Below are 16,459 nucleotides of genomic sequence, written 5' to 3' on the forward strand. Positions count from 1 at the left end.
ACAAGCTCTGAGTTGGGCTCCATACTAGGCGTGGAGCCTACTTAAAAAAAATTTTTTTAAATAGCCAAATTATTTCTATATACAAATGAAATACATAAAATATGACTATTTTACCTTTATATTCTGATTATGATTTTCAGGAAGTTCTATTGACATATCTGTCAAAAAATCAACAGTTGGTTTTTCTTCTTTAGATAGCTGAGTATTTTCATAATTGTCAAAATTGGGTTGATCCTGTTTTTTTATAAGTGGCAGATTCATCTCCTATAAAAAATGTCATGAAATTTAAAGCCCATATTTTTTATGTGAAGATATATTATTACCAACAATAATTGGACATAATATATTCGATATATTCTGGGATTTATCACTTAATAACAATGTTATAAAGTATAAGCATTTCCCAAAAAACACTTCAGTCTCCAATTATTAAGAATAAGAAACAGACTAATTTAATCATTTAAGTTCAAAAATTGTTTATTAAAGGTCTGCTTTTATAAGGCACTATGTATCCTAACTATAAAGCTATATAAAGCTCAGCATATGTTCTCAAGGAACTTGAAATCGGTAGGCAGAAACGCTTAATGTTGTTCTATAATAGTAAATGAATTTCAACTAGAAAGCTATACATTACATGTCCACACAAAAACTTGTACATAAATGTTCAAAGCAACATTATTCATAATAGTCAAAAAGGTGGGAAGAAGCCAATGTGCATCAACTGATCAATGAATAAATAAGATGTTGGGTATCCATACAATAGACTATTGTTTGCCATAAAAAGAAATGGAGTACTGATACATGCTACAACACAGACGAACCCTGAAAACATGCTAAGTTAAAAAAAGTCAAGAAACACAAGACCAGATGTTATATGATCCCATCTGTATGAAATATCCAGAATAGGCAAATCTACGAGACATAAAGTAGATTAGTGGCTGCTGGGGAGGCTGGGAGAAAGTGGGGAGTGACTGCTAATGGGTACAGAGTTTCTTTAGGAGGTGACAAAAATGTTCTAAAATTCATGACCATGGTGGCCGCACAACTCTGAATATACTAAACATCGCTGAGTTACACCCTTTAAATGAGTGAACTGTATGGATGGGAGTTATATCTCGATGAAGCTGTTACCAAAAACAAAAATAAAACAAAAAAACTTACAAGCTGAGTTTTTGTAACAAGTTTTCTCCATCTTTTATTCAGCCTTCTCAGTTCTTTAGAAATAGATGATCCAACTTCATCATTACTGACTTGAATTAAGAAATTCCCCACTTCATTTAAAGTTGTATGTTCTACATTCCACTGGGATAGTGTCTCAAAGGGAACCTACACAACACAGAAGCAACATAGTTTAATGACATAACACCTGCCTTTCCATTATCCATAATAGATCTTTACTAAGGTTGATTCTAAGCAAAAGTGAGTGTGAGGTTCTTGCAGAGACTCTGAGCCTTCCCTTCCCTGTTGGACCAGCTCTTCATTCCTAATCACTAATTGGCAGGCACCAGCTGTCTGTCATCACTCCTGGTCCTGAACTTTTAGGAAGCATCTGATGTTCTATCTTTCTAAGTGGTTAATGAACTCGGAGCAAAGGTTCTCAAGTATTTATCAGTTCACAGTGCCCTAAATGTCTCAGTAATTTTTTCATAGATTCCCTAGGTCAGAAGATTCATCTTACAGGTCTTATTTTCTACGTAGGCGGGTCCAAACCACTTGGTAGTTATTTGCTGCATGGTATCCAACAGACTGATGTTGCTGTGTCTCCCTCAAAATTTAAATTATCTTGAAAGTCCTCTTTGGCAGTTCAGGGCACCTTAGCACAGAGTCTGGGAATTGCAAGGCTTAATGTGTTATTTTTCTCAGTTATGTGAATTTTCATAAAAGATCTTTAATGGATAGAGGTAGAGAGTATTATGCTAATCAAATTAAGTCAGTCAGAGAAAGACAAATACCATATAATTTCACTCATATGTGGTATTTAAGAAACAAATGAGCTAAGGGACAGAGAGAGAGAGAGAAACCAAAAAACAGACTCTTAACAAACTGATGGCTACCAGAGGGGAGGTGGGCGGGGGATGGGTGAAACAGGCGATGGAGATTAAGGAGTGTGCTTGTCCTGATGAGCACTGGATGCTGTATGAAAGTATTAAATCACTATATTATACAACTGAAGTTAATATTACACAGTATGTTAACCAACTAGAATTTAAATAAAAACTTTAAAAAAAAAAAAAAAGATCTTTAAACACAGAAGTGTTGAAATCCAAAGATTTGGATTTCTAGAATCACTACAGGTGACAGGAAGAATGACTCACTAACCCTTCAAATATTCTTTTTGCATTCCTACACCTACCACAAATTTTACTTTCATAAAAACAGCCCATTTTCAGCTGAGTAACTTTAGTTTCTATTTGGAAAATGTTTAATCTGAGAGGCTGTCTATATCCATTTGCAACAGAGGAAAATGAAAGAAAGAAAAACTACCTCAGAGAATAATCATAAAACAGATTATTACATGACTAGCAAATGAAAACAATATTGAATTACATTGAAATTTCTTCCATACCTTTCCACATAAGTTTAAGGTATTCTGCATTTTCTTCCTATAGAAATGCAGGGAAATTTTAGAGCTGAAAGGTATTCATCCAAATGGAAAAATAAAACTTTTTAAAATATCAGTTTATTTTAAATGTATCTATAAGCTATCAAATGCTCCAAGGCCTTTATTTTCTTTCCAAAGAACTTAACAATATATCTTTCAAAAGCTACACTGTGTGTGTGTGTGTGTGTGTGTAATACCTATAATGAGGAGAAAACTTCCTTTTGGCAATTATATTAGAAAGAAACTAAACTCTTTCCAATACCTTGAAGAATTTTTCCAAGAGTCATACTTACTGTTCTCTGGCCTCTAATTTTTGGATTGAAAATGAGGATCTCCAAACAAAATGAAAAAAAAAAAGAAAGTAAAATTGAGGAGGTACCGTTAGACTGAAAATACCTCTTTAATCTGTTCCTTCTTTGTCTCCTCAAAACAAGCCTTGAGTAAGCGAAGGTTTTCCACATAAGTAGCCCAACATGTCAGAACTTTCTGTAGAGTGGATTTCACATTATATATATTTTTTCTATACGTACAAATATTATATTCCACCATGGTATATTCTTTACTAATATCCTGATATTCTCCAGCTATAATGTTAACAAAACAAGAAGGTAATCTCAGAAAACAGTTTATTATTAATAATATCATACTGGTTAGAAAAATATTTACATATTAATTGACAGTGGTGAAATAAATACGTACTCTGACAATATTAAAAGTGAACACAAGTATTTTCCAAAGAAAACACATATGTAAAACCAATTCCTAAAACATTAAGGTATAAAGTAAGTGAAACAGATAAAATGCTATTTTTAAGTAATGGTCATTCCATTAAAAAGTAACTGTACAGCTTTACCTAAATTCTTATGGATTTCTTCACATCTCTGAAAGGAAGTTTCAAGTTGAGCTAGGAACTCTTTTTCTTCAATAAATTTCTGGTGGGGGAAGGAAAAAAAATATGTTGACAGTTTTTTACTATTACAAATGTGCCAAGATATCCAGATAGAGACATAAATTTTTTTTTAAAGATTTTATTTATTTATTTGACAGAGAGAGACACAGTGAGAGAGGGAACACAAGCAGGGGGAGCGGGAGAGGGAGAAGCAGGCTTCCTGCCTAACAGGGAGCCCGATGCGGGGCTCAATCCCAGGACCCTGGGATCATGACCTGAGCCAAAGGCAGACGCTTAATGACTGAGCCACCCAGACACCCCAAAATCTATTTCATATATTTATTAATATTGCATAATTTATATCAGTTTCTCTTATTTTGCACATTTTTACTAATACTGAATAACTTTTATTAGACATACTAGAATATGTTATAAATAGATACCATCCATCACACAAAAACATTTGAGAAACTACCACTAGTCAAATTATGTGTCCTATGCAAGCAAATTCTGTTACGGAAAAATACAGAGTTAATTAAAAACTCCTCTATTTATTGTATACTTATTAAGCACCAATGGTATGATTACTTAAATGGAAAAATGAAAAATCAAAGAAAGCAAAAAAAAGAAAGATATTCAAAACCTAGTCAAATTTAGAATGATGCTTCCTATTCAGGAATGTACAGTGTTTAAATCATTCACTGTAAATAAATCTCTCTTCATCGTGTTTTTCAATTTTTGCACCGAAACTTACAGTCTCGGATTTTTCTTTTTGGTCTCTCATTCCAAAAAGAGGGAAACAGAAAAAATGATAAATCCTAACTGTAGAAATGACATTTCTAGGATGCTTTTAATTTACAAATGAACACGTTTATATTTAAATCATTGCAACATTTTTTTCCTACAAATTGCAAGAGCTAAACCCCCTCTCCATAAAAAGCCTCAAGACAAAATGTACTCTTTCCCACTCTTACAACTTGAAAGGCTAAGATAAAATGTTCTGAGAAAAAATTAATTTTTGAATGAAACCATGAATCTGAGTGGGAAAAAATATTTAAAAAGTGAAAGTTGGAATTGTTAATGGAAGTAACGTTGAAACATTTTCTAACTATTATGTTAATTAGCCTGGCTAACTGACTCTCCCCTGGTGAGGTAAATAATGCTGTTTTCTCTTCCTTCCTCCTCCCACTGTCTGTTATCTGACTACCTGCAATTCTGTTCTCCAGGCAGTTTTAAGCTAATGAAAGTTACCAAGAAAACCCATCTCAAAACCTGAAAAGGTGAAGGGAAATTGTGCCAAGGAAAAAATGCATACCCAGCTCCCAGACATTGAAAATACTTGTCTAAGACACAAAATAAAACAGCTTACATGCCAGTCTTCCAGCAACAATTCCACAGATTCTTTGTTCCCATATTTGATGTTCCAAACATCCAACTTTAATTTCACTTCATCCAGCAAACCAAGAACTGAGCACTTATAGTAATGAAATTCTAGACGTGGAATGAATTTTTTCCCCGAAATGTTGTTGATTCTGGAAAATATTGCAGGTTTTAGAGTTTAACTTAATATTATTGACCGAATGTGAGATAATCTATTTGGCATTTCTAAAAATATTGGGTCTTTGGCTTTTTATTTTAAACACATGGAACTCAGATGTATCCTCAAATCTTTTTTTTTAAAGTAAGCTACACTGCGCCCAATGTAGAGCTTGAACATGACCCTGAAATCAGGAGTCACATGCTCTACCAACTAGGCCAGTCAGATGCCCCAAATCTTCTTTAAAACAAAACAAAACAAAACACACAAACAAAGTAAAACAAACATTGTGGCTAAATATAAAACAACTATTTCTGAGATGAAAACATCTAACAGAACATTTTCTGAAGAAATGATTCCCCTATTGAAAAAAATCCTACACTAAATGTTAATCTCCAAAATATTTTACTAAATTTGTAAACTTTTGTGTAACTGAATGCAACCATAATTTCAACATTTATATATTAAGACAGCTTTCATTATTAAGGCTAACACCCTCTTATTATCATTCTAGTAAGTTACTTATGAATGATGAGAAAAGAGGAGATGATGTGGACAACCATCAATTAAATAATCTCTCTATTTATAGTATTTTGGAGTTTACAAAGTGCTTTCAGATACCTCCTCCCATTTCACCCAGGATCCTTGTGAGACATGAAAAGGGTGATTATCATTATCTTGTATTTACAAATACACTCAGAAAGATATTAACTTTATCAAAACTCAGATATGGAGCTCATTTTCTGACTCCACGTCCAGAATTTTGCCCACCACCATATCCTACCATCCAATAAGAGAGCAAGTATGGTTAGCATGATATACTATTACTATTATGTAAAATGTGAAGGTACTATTCATCAAGATTTCAAAAATACTTGTCAGAAATGATCTAAAAATCTCTAATTTTCTGGTCCCCATGGCTTCGTGTCAGTGCTCAAACATGAATGGTACGAGCAGTTGAGAAGTGCTGGTGTTACAAACCGTCCTTTCATTTCCTCCAATTTCCTAGGTGGTACCAGTGGTAGATGTTGTTCATCTCTACTTTCGAATGCCAGAAGAGTATTCAAATGACAATCAAATTTATCCATCAGATTCTGAAAAGAAATTTAGCATGACATGAACCAGACTTCTTGCCAAACATTGTAACTGGGGGTTTGTTAATCTCATTTGCTCTGGGCATGCACTGCATCATTTTCCAAAAAAAATCATAAAGCCCTTACTTTTTTTTTAACTAAAACTTTGCAAATGAGTATTTTCATCGGAAGTGCTTCAAACTGGAACATTTTACAGAGAGGCAGACCCTAGTTTCTTTGGTAAAAGCATTATCAAAATCTTTTGTTTTTGGATTTTCCATTCCCTTGTATGTTCACATGCTATAAATGTCACATATCAAATTCCTTCATGCCACTGTAGTGAGAACCCAATCTCTCATATTTTAAACCAGTCTCCTCCCTCCTTTTTGTCAGGTTTTACAATTGCTTTAGAACTTACTAGACTCTACCTTATTGTTTCCAGCTTGAACTAGCACAATGCCCATGAAGAAAGCGAAGGTATCTCTGGCTCCCAAAAATCCCCAAGGGAATTGTTCTAAACCAAACTCAAATACCCATTATATTTCCTTCCCTTCTCCCTAGGACAAAGTCTTCCTCAAGAACAGCTCCTAAAGCATAGATTTTTTCCATGTTTCTTTTTTATTTTCCAACCTTGATTAAAGTCATTTTTTCTTGTGTTAGAGCCATGGCTTCACCATAATCCTGGGAAGTTGGCAAGTCTTCATCTATAAGCTCCTCTATCTCTTGGAGCCCGGCTTCGATTTGATGCAGTGGTGAGGGCAAGGCATGATTCAGCTCTGTTTTCCACACATTAATCTGAAAAAAACAAAAATCTGTGCTTCAGTAGACACTCTTCTAAAGTTTACTTCTTCAGGGGCACCTGGGTGGCTCAGTCCGTTGAGCAATTGACTCTTGGTTTTGGCTCAGGTCATCTCAGGGTCGTGAGACGCAATGGGTTCCACACTCAGTGCAGAGTCTGCTTGGGATTCTCTCTCCCTCTTCCTCTGCCCCTCTCCCCACCCCCCCACTCGAGCGTGCTCTCTCTCTCTCTCAAATAAATAAATGAACCTCTTGCTTCCTCAGCCTTCCCACCACTCTCCCCACGCACAGGAATCACACAAACATCAACTACTTATTTCCCCAAACACTTACTGCATTCCCAAGGTGTTCACTCTTGCTGTCCCTTCTACCTGGATTTTTTTCCCCACTAAGCACCATCAGAACTCACTCCCACATTGATTGATTGATTCATTCATTCATTCATTCTGCAAACATTTATTAATAACCTGCTGTGCTGATAGCTGATAGAGCTATAAAAAGCTTCTGGAATGGAGAAGGGGCATGTAATGGTTGCACACCACAGAGTACAGTGCCGCACTTAGACACAAATTAGATGTGCACACATAGGAACAGTGGGGCTTTTTAAATACATGGGCTCAAAAATTTAAGAAGCAGAATAACATATAACATCAATTTACCCAATTTAAAAATACATGAACACATAAATATAATATGTATTTTGCAAGACAAAACAAAACAAAAAGATACACCTTAAGCACATCACAATAGTGGGCTAAGGAGAAAGGGAAATGGAAGGAGGGCATGGGTATAGAAAGAAAGAAACACAAATTAAAGTGAATAAAAGTTAGATTAGGGCCTTGTCCAGACCCATGTGCCATGAACAGAAGAGTAAGTTTAACACAACCCTGTACATCTGAGGGTCAATCAGATAAATATAAAAAAAAACACCCAGAGGTCTTGCCTGAATCCCTTAGTGGGGGAAGCAAAGTACATGGTTACAGTTAACTGTGGTCAGCAATATAACAGAGCCAGACAGAGAGGGCCCAGGGAAGACCCTGGAAGAACACTGATTACACAATGATGCCTGGAATTCTTTTTTTTTTTAATTTTTAATTATTTTTTGTCTTTCAAATTTTTATTTAAATTCCACTTTGTTAATATTCAGTGTAATATCAGCTTCAGGTGTAGATTTCAGTGATTCATCACTTAACATACAACACCCAGTGCTCATCACAACAAGTGCCCTCCTTAATCCCCATCACCCATCTAACCCATCCCCCCGCCCACCTCCCCTCCAGCAACTCTGTTTGTTCTCTATTGGTAAGAGTCTCTTTCCAGGTCTGTTTCTCTCTCTTCTCTGCATCCCCCCCCTGCCCCCCCGCCCATGTTCACCTGTTTTGTTTCCTAAATTCCTGAGGCAAGGGAAACAAAAGGAAAAATGAACTAATGGGACTTAAGGTAAAAAGCTTCTGTACAGCAAAGGAAACAATCAACAAAACTAAGAGGTAACCTTCGGAATGTGAGAAGATATTTGCAAATGACATATCTGATAAAGGGTTAGTATCCAAAATATATAAAGAATTTATCAAACAACACCACAAAAAAACAATAATCCAGTTAAAAAAATGGGCAGAAGACATGAATAGACATTTTTCCGAAGAAGACATCAAGATGGTTAACAGACACATGAAAAGATGCTCAACATCAGGGAAATACAAATCAAGACTACAATGAGATATCACTTCACACCACTCAGAGAGGAAAAAAATAAAATGAAACCAGAGAGGGAGATAAACCATAAGAGACTCTTACTCATAGGAAACAAACTGGGGGTTGCTGGACTGGAGGGGGGTGGGGGGATGGGGTAACTGGGTGATGGACATTAAAAAGGGCACGTGATGTGATGAGCACTGGGTGTTATATGCAACTGATGAATCACTAACCTCTACTTCTGAAACCAGTAATACATTATATGTTAATTGAATTTAAATAAAAATTTTTTAAAAGAGTGTAGTAGTTTTTGATCTGAACTCACACAGCTCTATTATGGTTTTTACGGCATTCTCATTCCAAAGACACCCACCCCCATGAAGATCAAGCACAAATTAAAAGGTGTTTCACTCAAATGACTTCCTCAAATGAAAGTATGAGTTTTAAAAAAAAGAAAAAAAAAGTATGAGTTTTAAATCTGTATTTCTCTTTCCATTATAGTTCTACTAAATGAATTGCCACTATTCTTAAAGTTAAATTGATTTTAAATAGAGGAAAGAAAAAGCAAAATTACATTTTTAAAAGAATAGGGTTATCTGATTCATCACTAATTGACTGAAAAACATTTATTGAGTGCCACCATATGCAAGGAAAATATCAAAAAGAAACATATGAGCAAATACCCAAGTATAAAGATATTAAATGAGGAAAAAGCTAGCTCCTTTAAGGAGGTCAAATGGAACTATTCATAAACTAGAAGCATTAAATATAGTTTTCATATTGTTTTACTCTTTTTTTTAGGTTTATTGAGGTATAATTGACAAAACTGCAAGATATTTAAAGTGTAGATCATGGTGATTTGATACACATATACTCTGTGGAAGGATTCCCACTATCTAGTTAATTAACACATCCAATCACTTCACATCTTTTTTTTTTTTTTGGTGAGAACATTTAAATTCAACTCTCTTAGCAAATTTTAATGCTTTAATGCAGTGTTAATCAAGAATAGCCATCATGTGACCTTACTCAACTTACAGCTGGAAGTTTGTACCCTTTTACCAACTTCTATTCCCTACCCCCCAGCCCTGACAACCAGTTTTCGACTCGCTATTTCTAGAAGTTTGACTTTTTTTTTAAAGATTCCACATGTAAGGAATATCATGTAGTACTTTGTTTTGCTTTAGTTGCTTGCAAGTTTATCTTCTCAAACAACATACGGCAAAAGGCAACTCTACAATTTTAAATCATTAAGTATATGCAATTAAGCCTCCAGCTGGAAAAGAATGAAAAAAATATTTTTATTATGAATTTTTTTTAAACATTTTTTTTTATTTGACAGAGAGAGAGAGCACAAGCAGAAGGAACAGCAGAAGGAGAGGGAGAAGCAGGCCTCCCGCTTAGCAGGGAGCCTGATGCGGGGCTCAATCCCAGGACCCTGGGAACATGACCTGAGCCGAAGGCAGATGTTTAACCAACTGACCACCCAGGCACCCCATTATGAATTTTTAATATGTTCTTTCATTATAACCAAGTTATTTGTGCATTTGCCAAAATAAAAGAAGTCAGAAAGTTGATACATGACTGAGTTAAAGAGAGTCTAAGAACAATAGCTCTAATTCAACTGATGATCTTTTCACAACTGAAAGAAAGCTGCATACATTTTGGATGGAACGGAACGTGTGCTTTCTGCCTGGGAGCTGTACCCTCTGTAAAGGTCAGAAGGGGAAAGATACAAGATGATATTTACCTTTTATTTCTCTTCTTTCTCACTTACCATAGCAAAAAACTGGCTCCATACTTTCTTAGTTTTGGAAATTACTTTTGTATTTGGATGAAAATTTGTATCTGGTCTGCGCTGATCTTGTCAGGTCAAAATAACAGAATATTGCTATTTTGCATAACTGGCTTAAAATGAAACCATTTACTGTGATGCTCTGAGGTAACTGTGTGCTCAAACAACTGAATCCGAAATTGCCTGGATGGTATTGACTTTTACACACCTGATGACTTTAAAATTAATGTCTCCTTTGCCACACCAAGACAACAAGCTGTATTATATCCAACTAAGGAATGGATTTTCAAGCTATGATCAATTTGTGTCACTTACTCTTGCAAAATAGTTTTTTTTAATGGATTTTCTCATTATTGTGGGTACTTTTGCCAAATCATATTCGGTAAAATTAGGCCAGGTCTTTGTGTCCTGGAACATCGCGAACTCTACAGACAGTATCTTCTTCCTCTCCTTCCATTTTGTTGAGCACTTGTAACCGAAAGCTCCTGCCCTTTGCAAGGGTCAGTTTCAAAGCTGTGATAAGAACACGAGCTGGGGATGCAATGAGCCCTGACACTTGATGGGAAGGTTTCTGGAGCTATGCCAGTTCTCCCAAATTAGGTACACGGAGAAGGTGACTCTTTTAAGCTACCAGACTATTTAACACCCTTCATAACTGATGTGAAACATCTATTCTGAGAACAGGCTAGCACTCCTGACAGCCAAGAGGCTTGAGCAGGGGTCGACAAATTTTTCCAGGGCCAAAGAGTATTTTTGACTTGTAGACCATAAAATCTCTGTTGCAACTCTGTAACAAATTCACCAAAAATCATTTAACTTATCCATTTAAAATGAATGAATTGTATGGTGTGTAAATTATACATCAATAAAGATATTTAAAAAAAAAAGAATGAAGGCGGGGCGCCGGGGTGGCTCAGTAGATTAAGCATCCAACTCTTGATTTTGGCTCAGGTCATGACCTCAGGATCATGAGATCAAGCCCCACATCCAGCTCCACACTCAGCAAGGAGTCTGCTTGAGATTCTTTCTCTCCATCTCCCTCTGCCCCTCTCCCTGCACGTGCTCTCTCTCTCTCCCTCTCTCTCTAAAATAATAAACCTTAAAAAAAAAGAATATAGGCAAAATAAAGACATTCAGAAATCAAAGAAAATTAAGAGAATTTTTTCCGCCAGACCTGCATTACAAGATAAGTTAAAAAAAAGTTTTTTCAGGCTGAAGGGAAATGAGTTCAGATGGAAACTCAAACCTCTAGAAAGGAATGAAGACCACTGGAAATGATAAATATCTAGATAAATATAAGAGACTTTTTTCCTCTTAATTTCTTTAAAATGTATGACTATTTTTAGCAAAAATTTATCACATGGTCTTGGGGACTTTAAAACATATGTTTGTGGCATATATATGTATTTATATATAAAGAAACTATAGCATAAAGAATGACAAATAAATGAAACTATTGCAAGATTTCTACATAAAAATTACGATAACTTAAAAGTTGTATAAGTAGACTGTAAAAAAATTTTTTTAAAGATTTTATTTATTTATTTAAGAGAGATAGAGGGGGCAGAGAGGGAGAGAGAGAAGCAGACTCCCTGCTCTGCAGGGAGCCCGATGTGGGGCTCGATCCCAGGACCCTGAGATCATGACCTGAGCTGAGACCGACTGAGCCATTCAGGCGCCCTGCAGACTGTAATAATTTTTATTTATTTATTTATTTTTTTTTTAAAGATTTTATTTATTTATTTGAGAGAGAGAGAATGAGAGACAGAGAGCACGAGAGGGAAGAGGGCAGAGGGAGAAGCAGACCCCCTGCTGAGCAGGGAGCCCGATGCGGGACGCAATCCCGGGACTCCAGGATCATGACCTGAGCCGAAGGCAGTCGCTTAACCAACTGAGCCACCCAGGCGCCCAAATTTTTAAATGTATACTGTAATCTCACTAGAAATCCGATAGAAAGCAGTAGAGCAAAAAGCCAATAGATAAATTAAAATGAAATTCTAAAAATATTAACATAATCGAAAGCACGGCAGGAAAAGAATAGAGATACAAAAAACAGAGGGAATAAACAGAAAAAAAGAGTAAAATGGTATACCTAAATTGAACCATATTTTTTTTTTTTAAAGATTTTATTTATTTATTCATGAGAGACAGAGAGAGAGAGGCAGAGGGAGAAGCAGGCTCCCAAGGAGCAGGGAGCCCGATGTGGGACTCGATCCCAGGACCCTGGGATCATGACCTGAGCTGAAGGCAGACGCTTAACCATCTGAGCCACCCAGGTGCCCTAAATTGAACCATATTAATATTCCATTGAATATTAACTGACTAAGCTCTCCAACTAAAAGGTAGAGATCATCATAATGGATAAGAAAGCAAGATCCAACCATATGCCGCCCATAAGAGATGCACTTTATTTTTTTTTTTTTTAAAGATTTTATTTATTTATTTATTTGAGAGAGAGAATGAGAGAGAGAGAGAGAGCATGAGATGGGGGAGGGTCAGAGGGAGAAGCAGACTCCCCGCTGAGCAGGGAGCCCGATGCGGGACTCGATCCCAGGACTCCAGGATCATGACCTGAGCCGAAGGCAGTCGCTTAACCAACTGAGCCACCCAGGCACCCAAGAGATGCACTTTAAATATAAAGACTCAAATGAAAGTAAACGAAGGAAAAAGATGTATCACACAGTCAGCTTAAGACTGGAATGATCATATTGATATCAGATTAAGTAGACATCAAAAACACCAGTATTACGAGAGATAAACAAGAATATTTCATAGTAATAAAAGTGTCATTCATCAGTGTCATTATGATAACAATCATGTGTGCACAACTAATAACAAAGTTTTAAAATACATGAAGCAAAATCCGACAGCATCGAAGGAACGATTCTATAGATTTTAATAGCCCTCTCTCGGCAACTGATAAAACTAAGCAAAATGTCAATCAAGACATAGATAATCTGACACTAGCAACCATCTTTATCTTAACTGATATCCGTTGAATGCTATATCAAGGGCACCTGGGTGGCTCAGTAGGTTGGGCATCTAGCTGCCTTCAGCTTAGGTCATGATCCTGTGATCCCGGCGACCTGGGATAGAGCCCCACTCAGGCTCCCTGCTCAGCAGGGGAGTCTGCTTCTCCCTCTCCCTCTGCCGCTCTCCCTGCTCATTCCCTTTCATTCTCTCTCAAATAAATAAATAAAAATCTTAAAAAAAAAAAAAAGAAAGAAAGAAAGAATGCTATATCAAATAACTACAGAATACACATTCTTTTCAAGGGCAAATGGTATGTACATCAACATGCACTACATCCAGGGCGCCTGGGTGGCTCAGTTGGTTAAGCGTCTGCCTTTGGCTCAGGTCATGATCCCAGGGTCCTGGGATCGAGCCCCACGTTGGGCTCTGCTCAGCAGGGAGCCTCCTTCTCCTTCTCCCTGCTCCTGCTCTCTCTCGCTATCTCTGTCTCTCTCCAATAAATAAATAAAATCTTAAAAAAAAAAACAACATGCACTACATCGTGGGTCATAACACAAATCTCAATAAACTGCAAACAACTGAAATCATATAGATATATTCAGACACACATACACATTCATCTTCACACATTCTCTCTAGGCTTGTTCCTAACCCCCTTCAAGCATCTATTAATAGTGACACATGACCCTGGTCCATCATAGAGATGAGGCTGCAGGTCAATCAGAATATGGATAATCTACTGTGGCAAACCAATCATTGATGGCAAATATAAAAACTTTGGATAAGCAGTTTCTCTAAGTAGAATGCTGTAAATTCCTATTAAATATCAATCACTACCCAAATGATGCCATGGAGAAAATAAAAGAACACTCTTCCAAATTTCTAATGTACCATCTACTCTTTTACAGAATTCCTCATGGAAGTCTAAAGTAATCATCCAACAAACAAAGCTGCCTCATGAAAATGTTCTTTCAATCAATATAACACAGTAACCTGGTAGGTGAGGCCATCCCAGGCTTCTCTCAACTGTAACTGATCTTCATTCAGCTCATCGAGATTCCTTTTTATTGGCAGGATGTCCAAAAAGGGCTTTTTTTCTTCATTGAATGACTCCAAAAAGGACAGCAGACTCTACAATCAGAAAAATATTTTCAAGACAGAAATTTCAGATCAGTTTCTGAAATGTAATCCGCTATGTAAAGGTCTATAGGTGTAGGTTACATTTAATTGTTACTTAGATAAAGGTAAAATTCCCTGACTTCCGGATCCTCTCACTGCTCTGGTATCTTTCATCAATGCACCCTGATCATCTGAGTGCCATCACAGTAACAACAGGTCACAGCTTGTGTCTCGGGTCAGTACTGTTGGATTTCTACTGGAAGAGAGTGCCCAGGTCACCCAGCTCGACAGGACAACTCATGATGCCACATGGAAAATGTGAGTTTGTTTGTCTTCCCCAAATATGGATTCACGACAAAATAAGAATGAGTATAAGTAAGAACTATATGGTAGCAGCGATCCCATGTAAACGTGTGATTAACTGCACCTGAGCCAGTTCTTCCCAAGTCATTTTATATAGACCTTAGAAAATACTTCATCCCTGCCCTCAAAAATTTAATAAATAAAGCTTTCCTTGGTTCGGATTTGTGTGAAATATCAGTGTTGAAGAGTCATCAATTCCATAAATATTATTTCAAACATTATTCATAAAAATTGACAGCATTTTCAGTTATATTTTATGAGTTGGGACACCTGGCTGGCTCAGCTGGGACAGCACGCAACTCTTGATCTTGGGGTCATGAGTTCGAGCCCTATGTTTGGAGTAGTTTACTTTTAAAAATAAATAAATAAATAATTTTTTTTTTAAAGATTAAGTTTTATGAGCAAACCGGGGGATAATTATTGTAATTCTTTCTGATCATTAATAACTTCATAAGGCCTTTTTAGAAACCTGAATCTGTGGTCCATTACTAAATCAAGGACGTATGTGCGAGCAAAGCACTTCCAGTGGACGCTTAGCATCTTGTCAGTAAAAAACATCAGGCCAACGGCACCTGGGTGGCTCAGTCGGTTAAGCATCTGCCTTCAGCTCAGGTCATAATCCCCAGGCTCTGGGATCAAGCCCCAAGTTGGGCTCCACAGTCAGTGGGGAGTCTGCTTGTCCCGCTCCCTCTGCTTCTGCCCCTCCCCCTGCTTGTGCTAGCGCACTCTCTCTCTCTCTCAAATAAATAAATAAAATCTTTTAAAAAAACCCATATTGGGCCAGAACAGAGATGGAAGAAGCACAAAAGCTGATGCAGTTCAGATGAAAGTAAGATGAGACTGTCCCATCCCCTTTCTTCCCTGACGCCTCTAAACCAAAAAGGATGCTATTGCCAGCAAGTCACACAATCCACCGCATGGTACGGTTGGGAAGGCTGGATTCGTCCAACTCCCTCAGACAGGGAAACAGAGCTTGGAGGTGTTAAGTGCTGTGCAGGCACATGAGAGGGTGTCTGCTTTATTCAGGACGGAGGACTAGTGTGGAGCAGAGTTGCAGAGAAAGTGGGTTCTGAGAAACGGGGCTGAAGAGCCCTCACCTTGGCTCCTGTTAGTCTCTTTCAAGACAGTACAAGAAGCAACTGCCTAACCTGGAGAAGCCCCAGGACATAAAGAGAGCTAGGGCTTCAAAGCCAGACTTCACTCAAATCCCAGCTCTACCGCTCAGTAGCTACGTGACCTCAGACAAGTCGCTTCGTGCCTCTAAGTCTTGTGTTCATCTGTAAGGCTAGAATAGCAATACCACTCTCCATAAGATGCTATGACAGGTAAAATGCTGGCCGGCAAGGCGCCTGGTACAAAGCAAATGTTCAAACGCGGGGACAATAACACGTGTCAATTTTCCTCGGAGGACACCTTGATTGGGGCCCTATCTTGTTATAATTCGGGGTTGGCTTCATTTCTGATTTCCTGATCTTTTTTGCATTCAATATTCTTTCTGCGGGCGCCTGGGTGGCTCAGTTGGTTGAGCGACTGCCTTCGGCTCAGGTCATGATCCTGGAGTCCCGGGATCGAGTCCCACATCGGGCTCCCTGCTCGGCAGGGAGCCTGCTTCTCCCTC

The 16,459-nt window shown here is 37.4% G+C and overlaps 2 protein-coding genes across 10 annotated transcripts in view; both read right to left on the reverse strand.

Annotated features, from left to right (window-relative positions):
* Positions 1-6,893, reverse strand: part of SYNE2 (spectrin repeat containing nuclear envelope protein 2) — a 214,116-nt gene extending 207,223 nt beyond the window's left edge. For all 9 annotated transcript variants that reach the window (XM_081830388.1, XM_081830390.1, XM_081830393.1 and 6 more), the window contains exons 1-7: positions 6,732-6,893; positions 6,010-6,122; positions 4,861-5,023; positions 3,456-3,534; positions 2,999-3,186; positions 1,162-1,326; positions 115-264 (exon numbers count right to left, since the gene is read on the reverse strand). In XM_081830388.1, coding sequence (XP_081686514.1) covers positions 115-264; positions 1,162-1,326; positions 2,999-3,186; positions 3,456-3,534; positions 4,861-5,023; positions 6,010-6,122; positions 6,732-6,767 — 894 coding nt within the window. In that variant the 5' untranslated portion in view covers positions 6,768-6,893. The remainder of the gene's footprint in view (positions 1-114; positions 265-1,161; positions 1,327-2,998; positions 3,187-3,455; positions 3,535-4,860; positions 5,024-6,009; positions 6,123-6,731) is intronic.
* Positions 6,894-11,071: 4,178 nt separating this feature from the next.
* The window catches only part of LOC145723330 (nesprin-2-like), a 98,186-nt gene continuing 92,798 nt past the window's right edge, over positions 11,072-16,459 (reverse strand). The window contains exons 10-11 of the mRNA XM_081829753.1: positions 14,353-14,490; positions 11,072-11,173 (exon numbers count right to left, since the gene is read on the reverse strand). Coding sequence (XP_081685879.1) covers positions 11,072-11,173; positions 14,353-14,490 — 240 coding nt within the window. The remainder of the gene's footprint in view (positions 11,174-14,352; positions 14,491-16,459) is intronic.

The sequence above is a fragment of the Leptonychotes weddellii genome, chromosome 9 (genome assembly GCF_054177405.1).
Source record: "Leptonychotes weddellii isolate Sample4059 chromosome 9, ASM5417740v2, whole genome shotgun sequence".
Taxonomy (NCBI): Eukaryota; Metazoa; Chordata; class Mammalia; order Carnivora; family Phocidae; genus Leptonychotes; species Leptonychotes weddellii.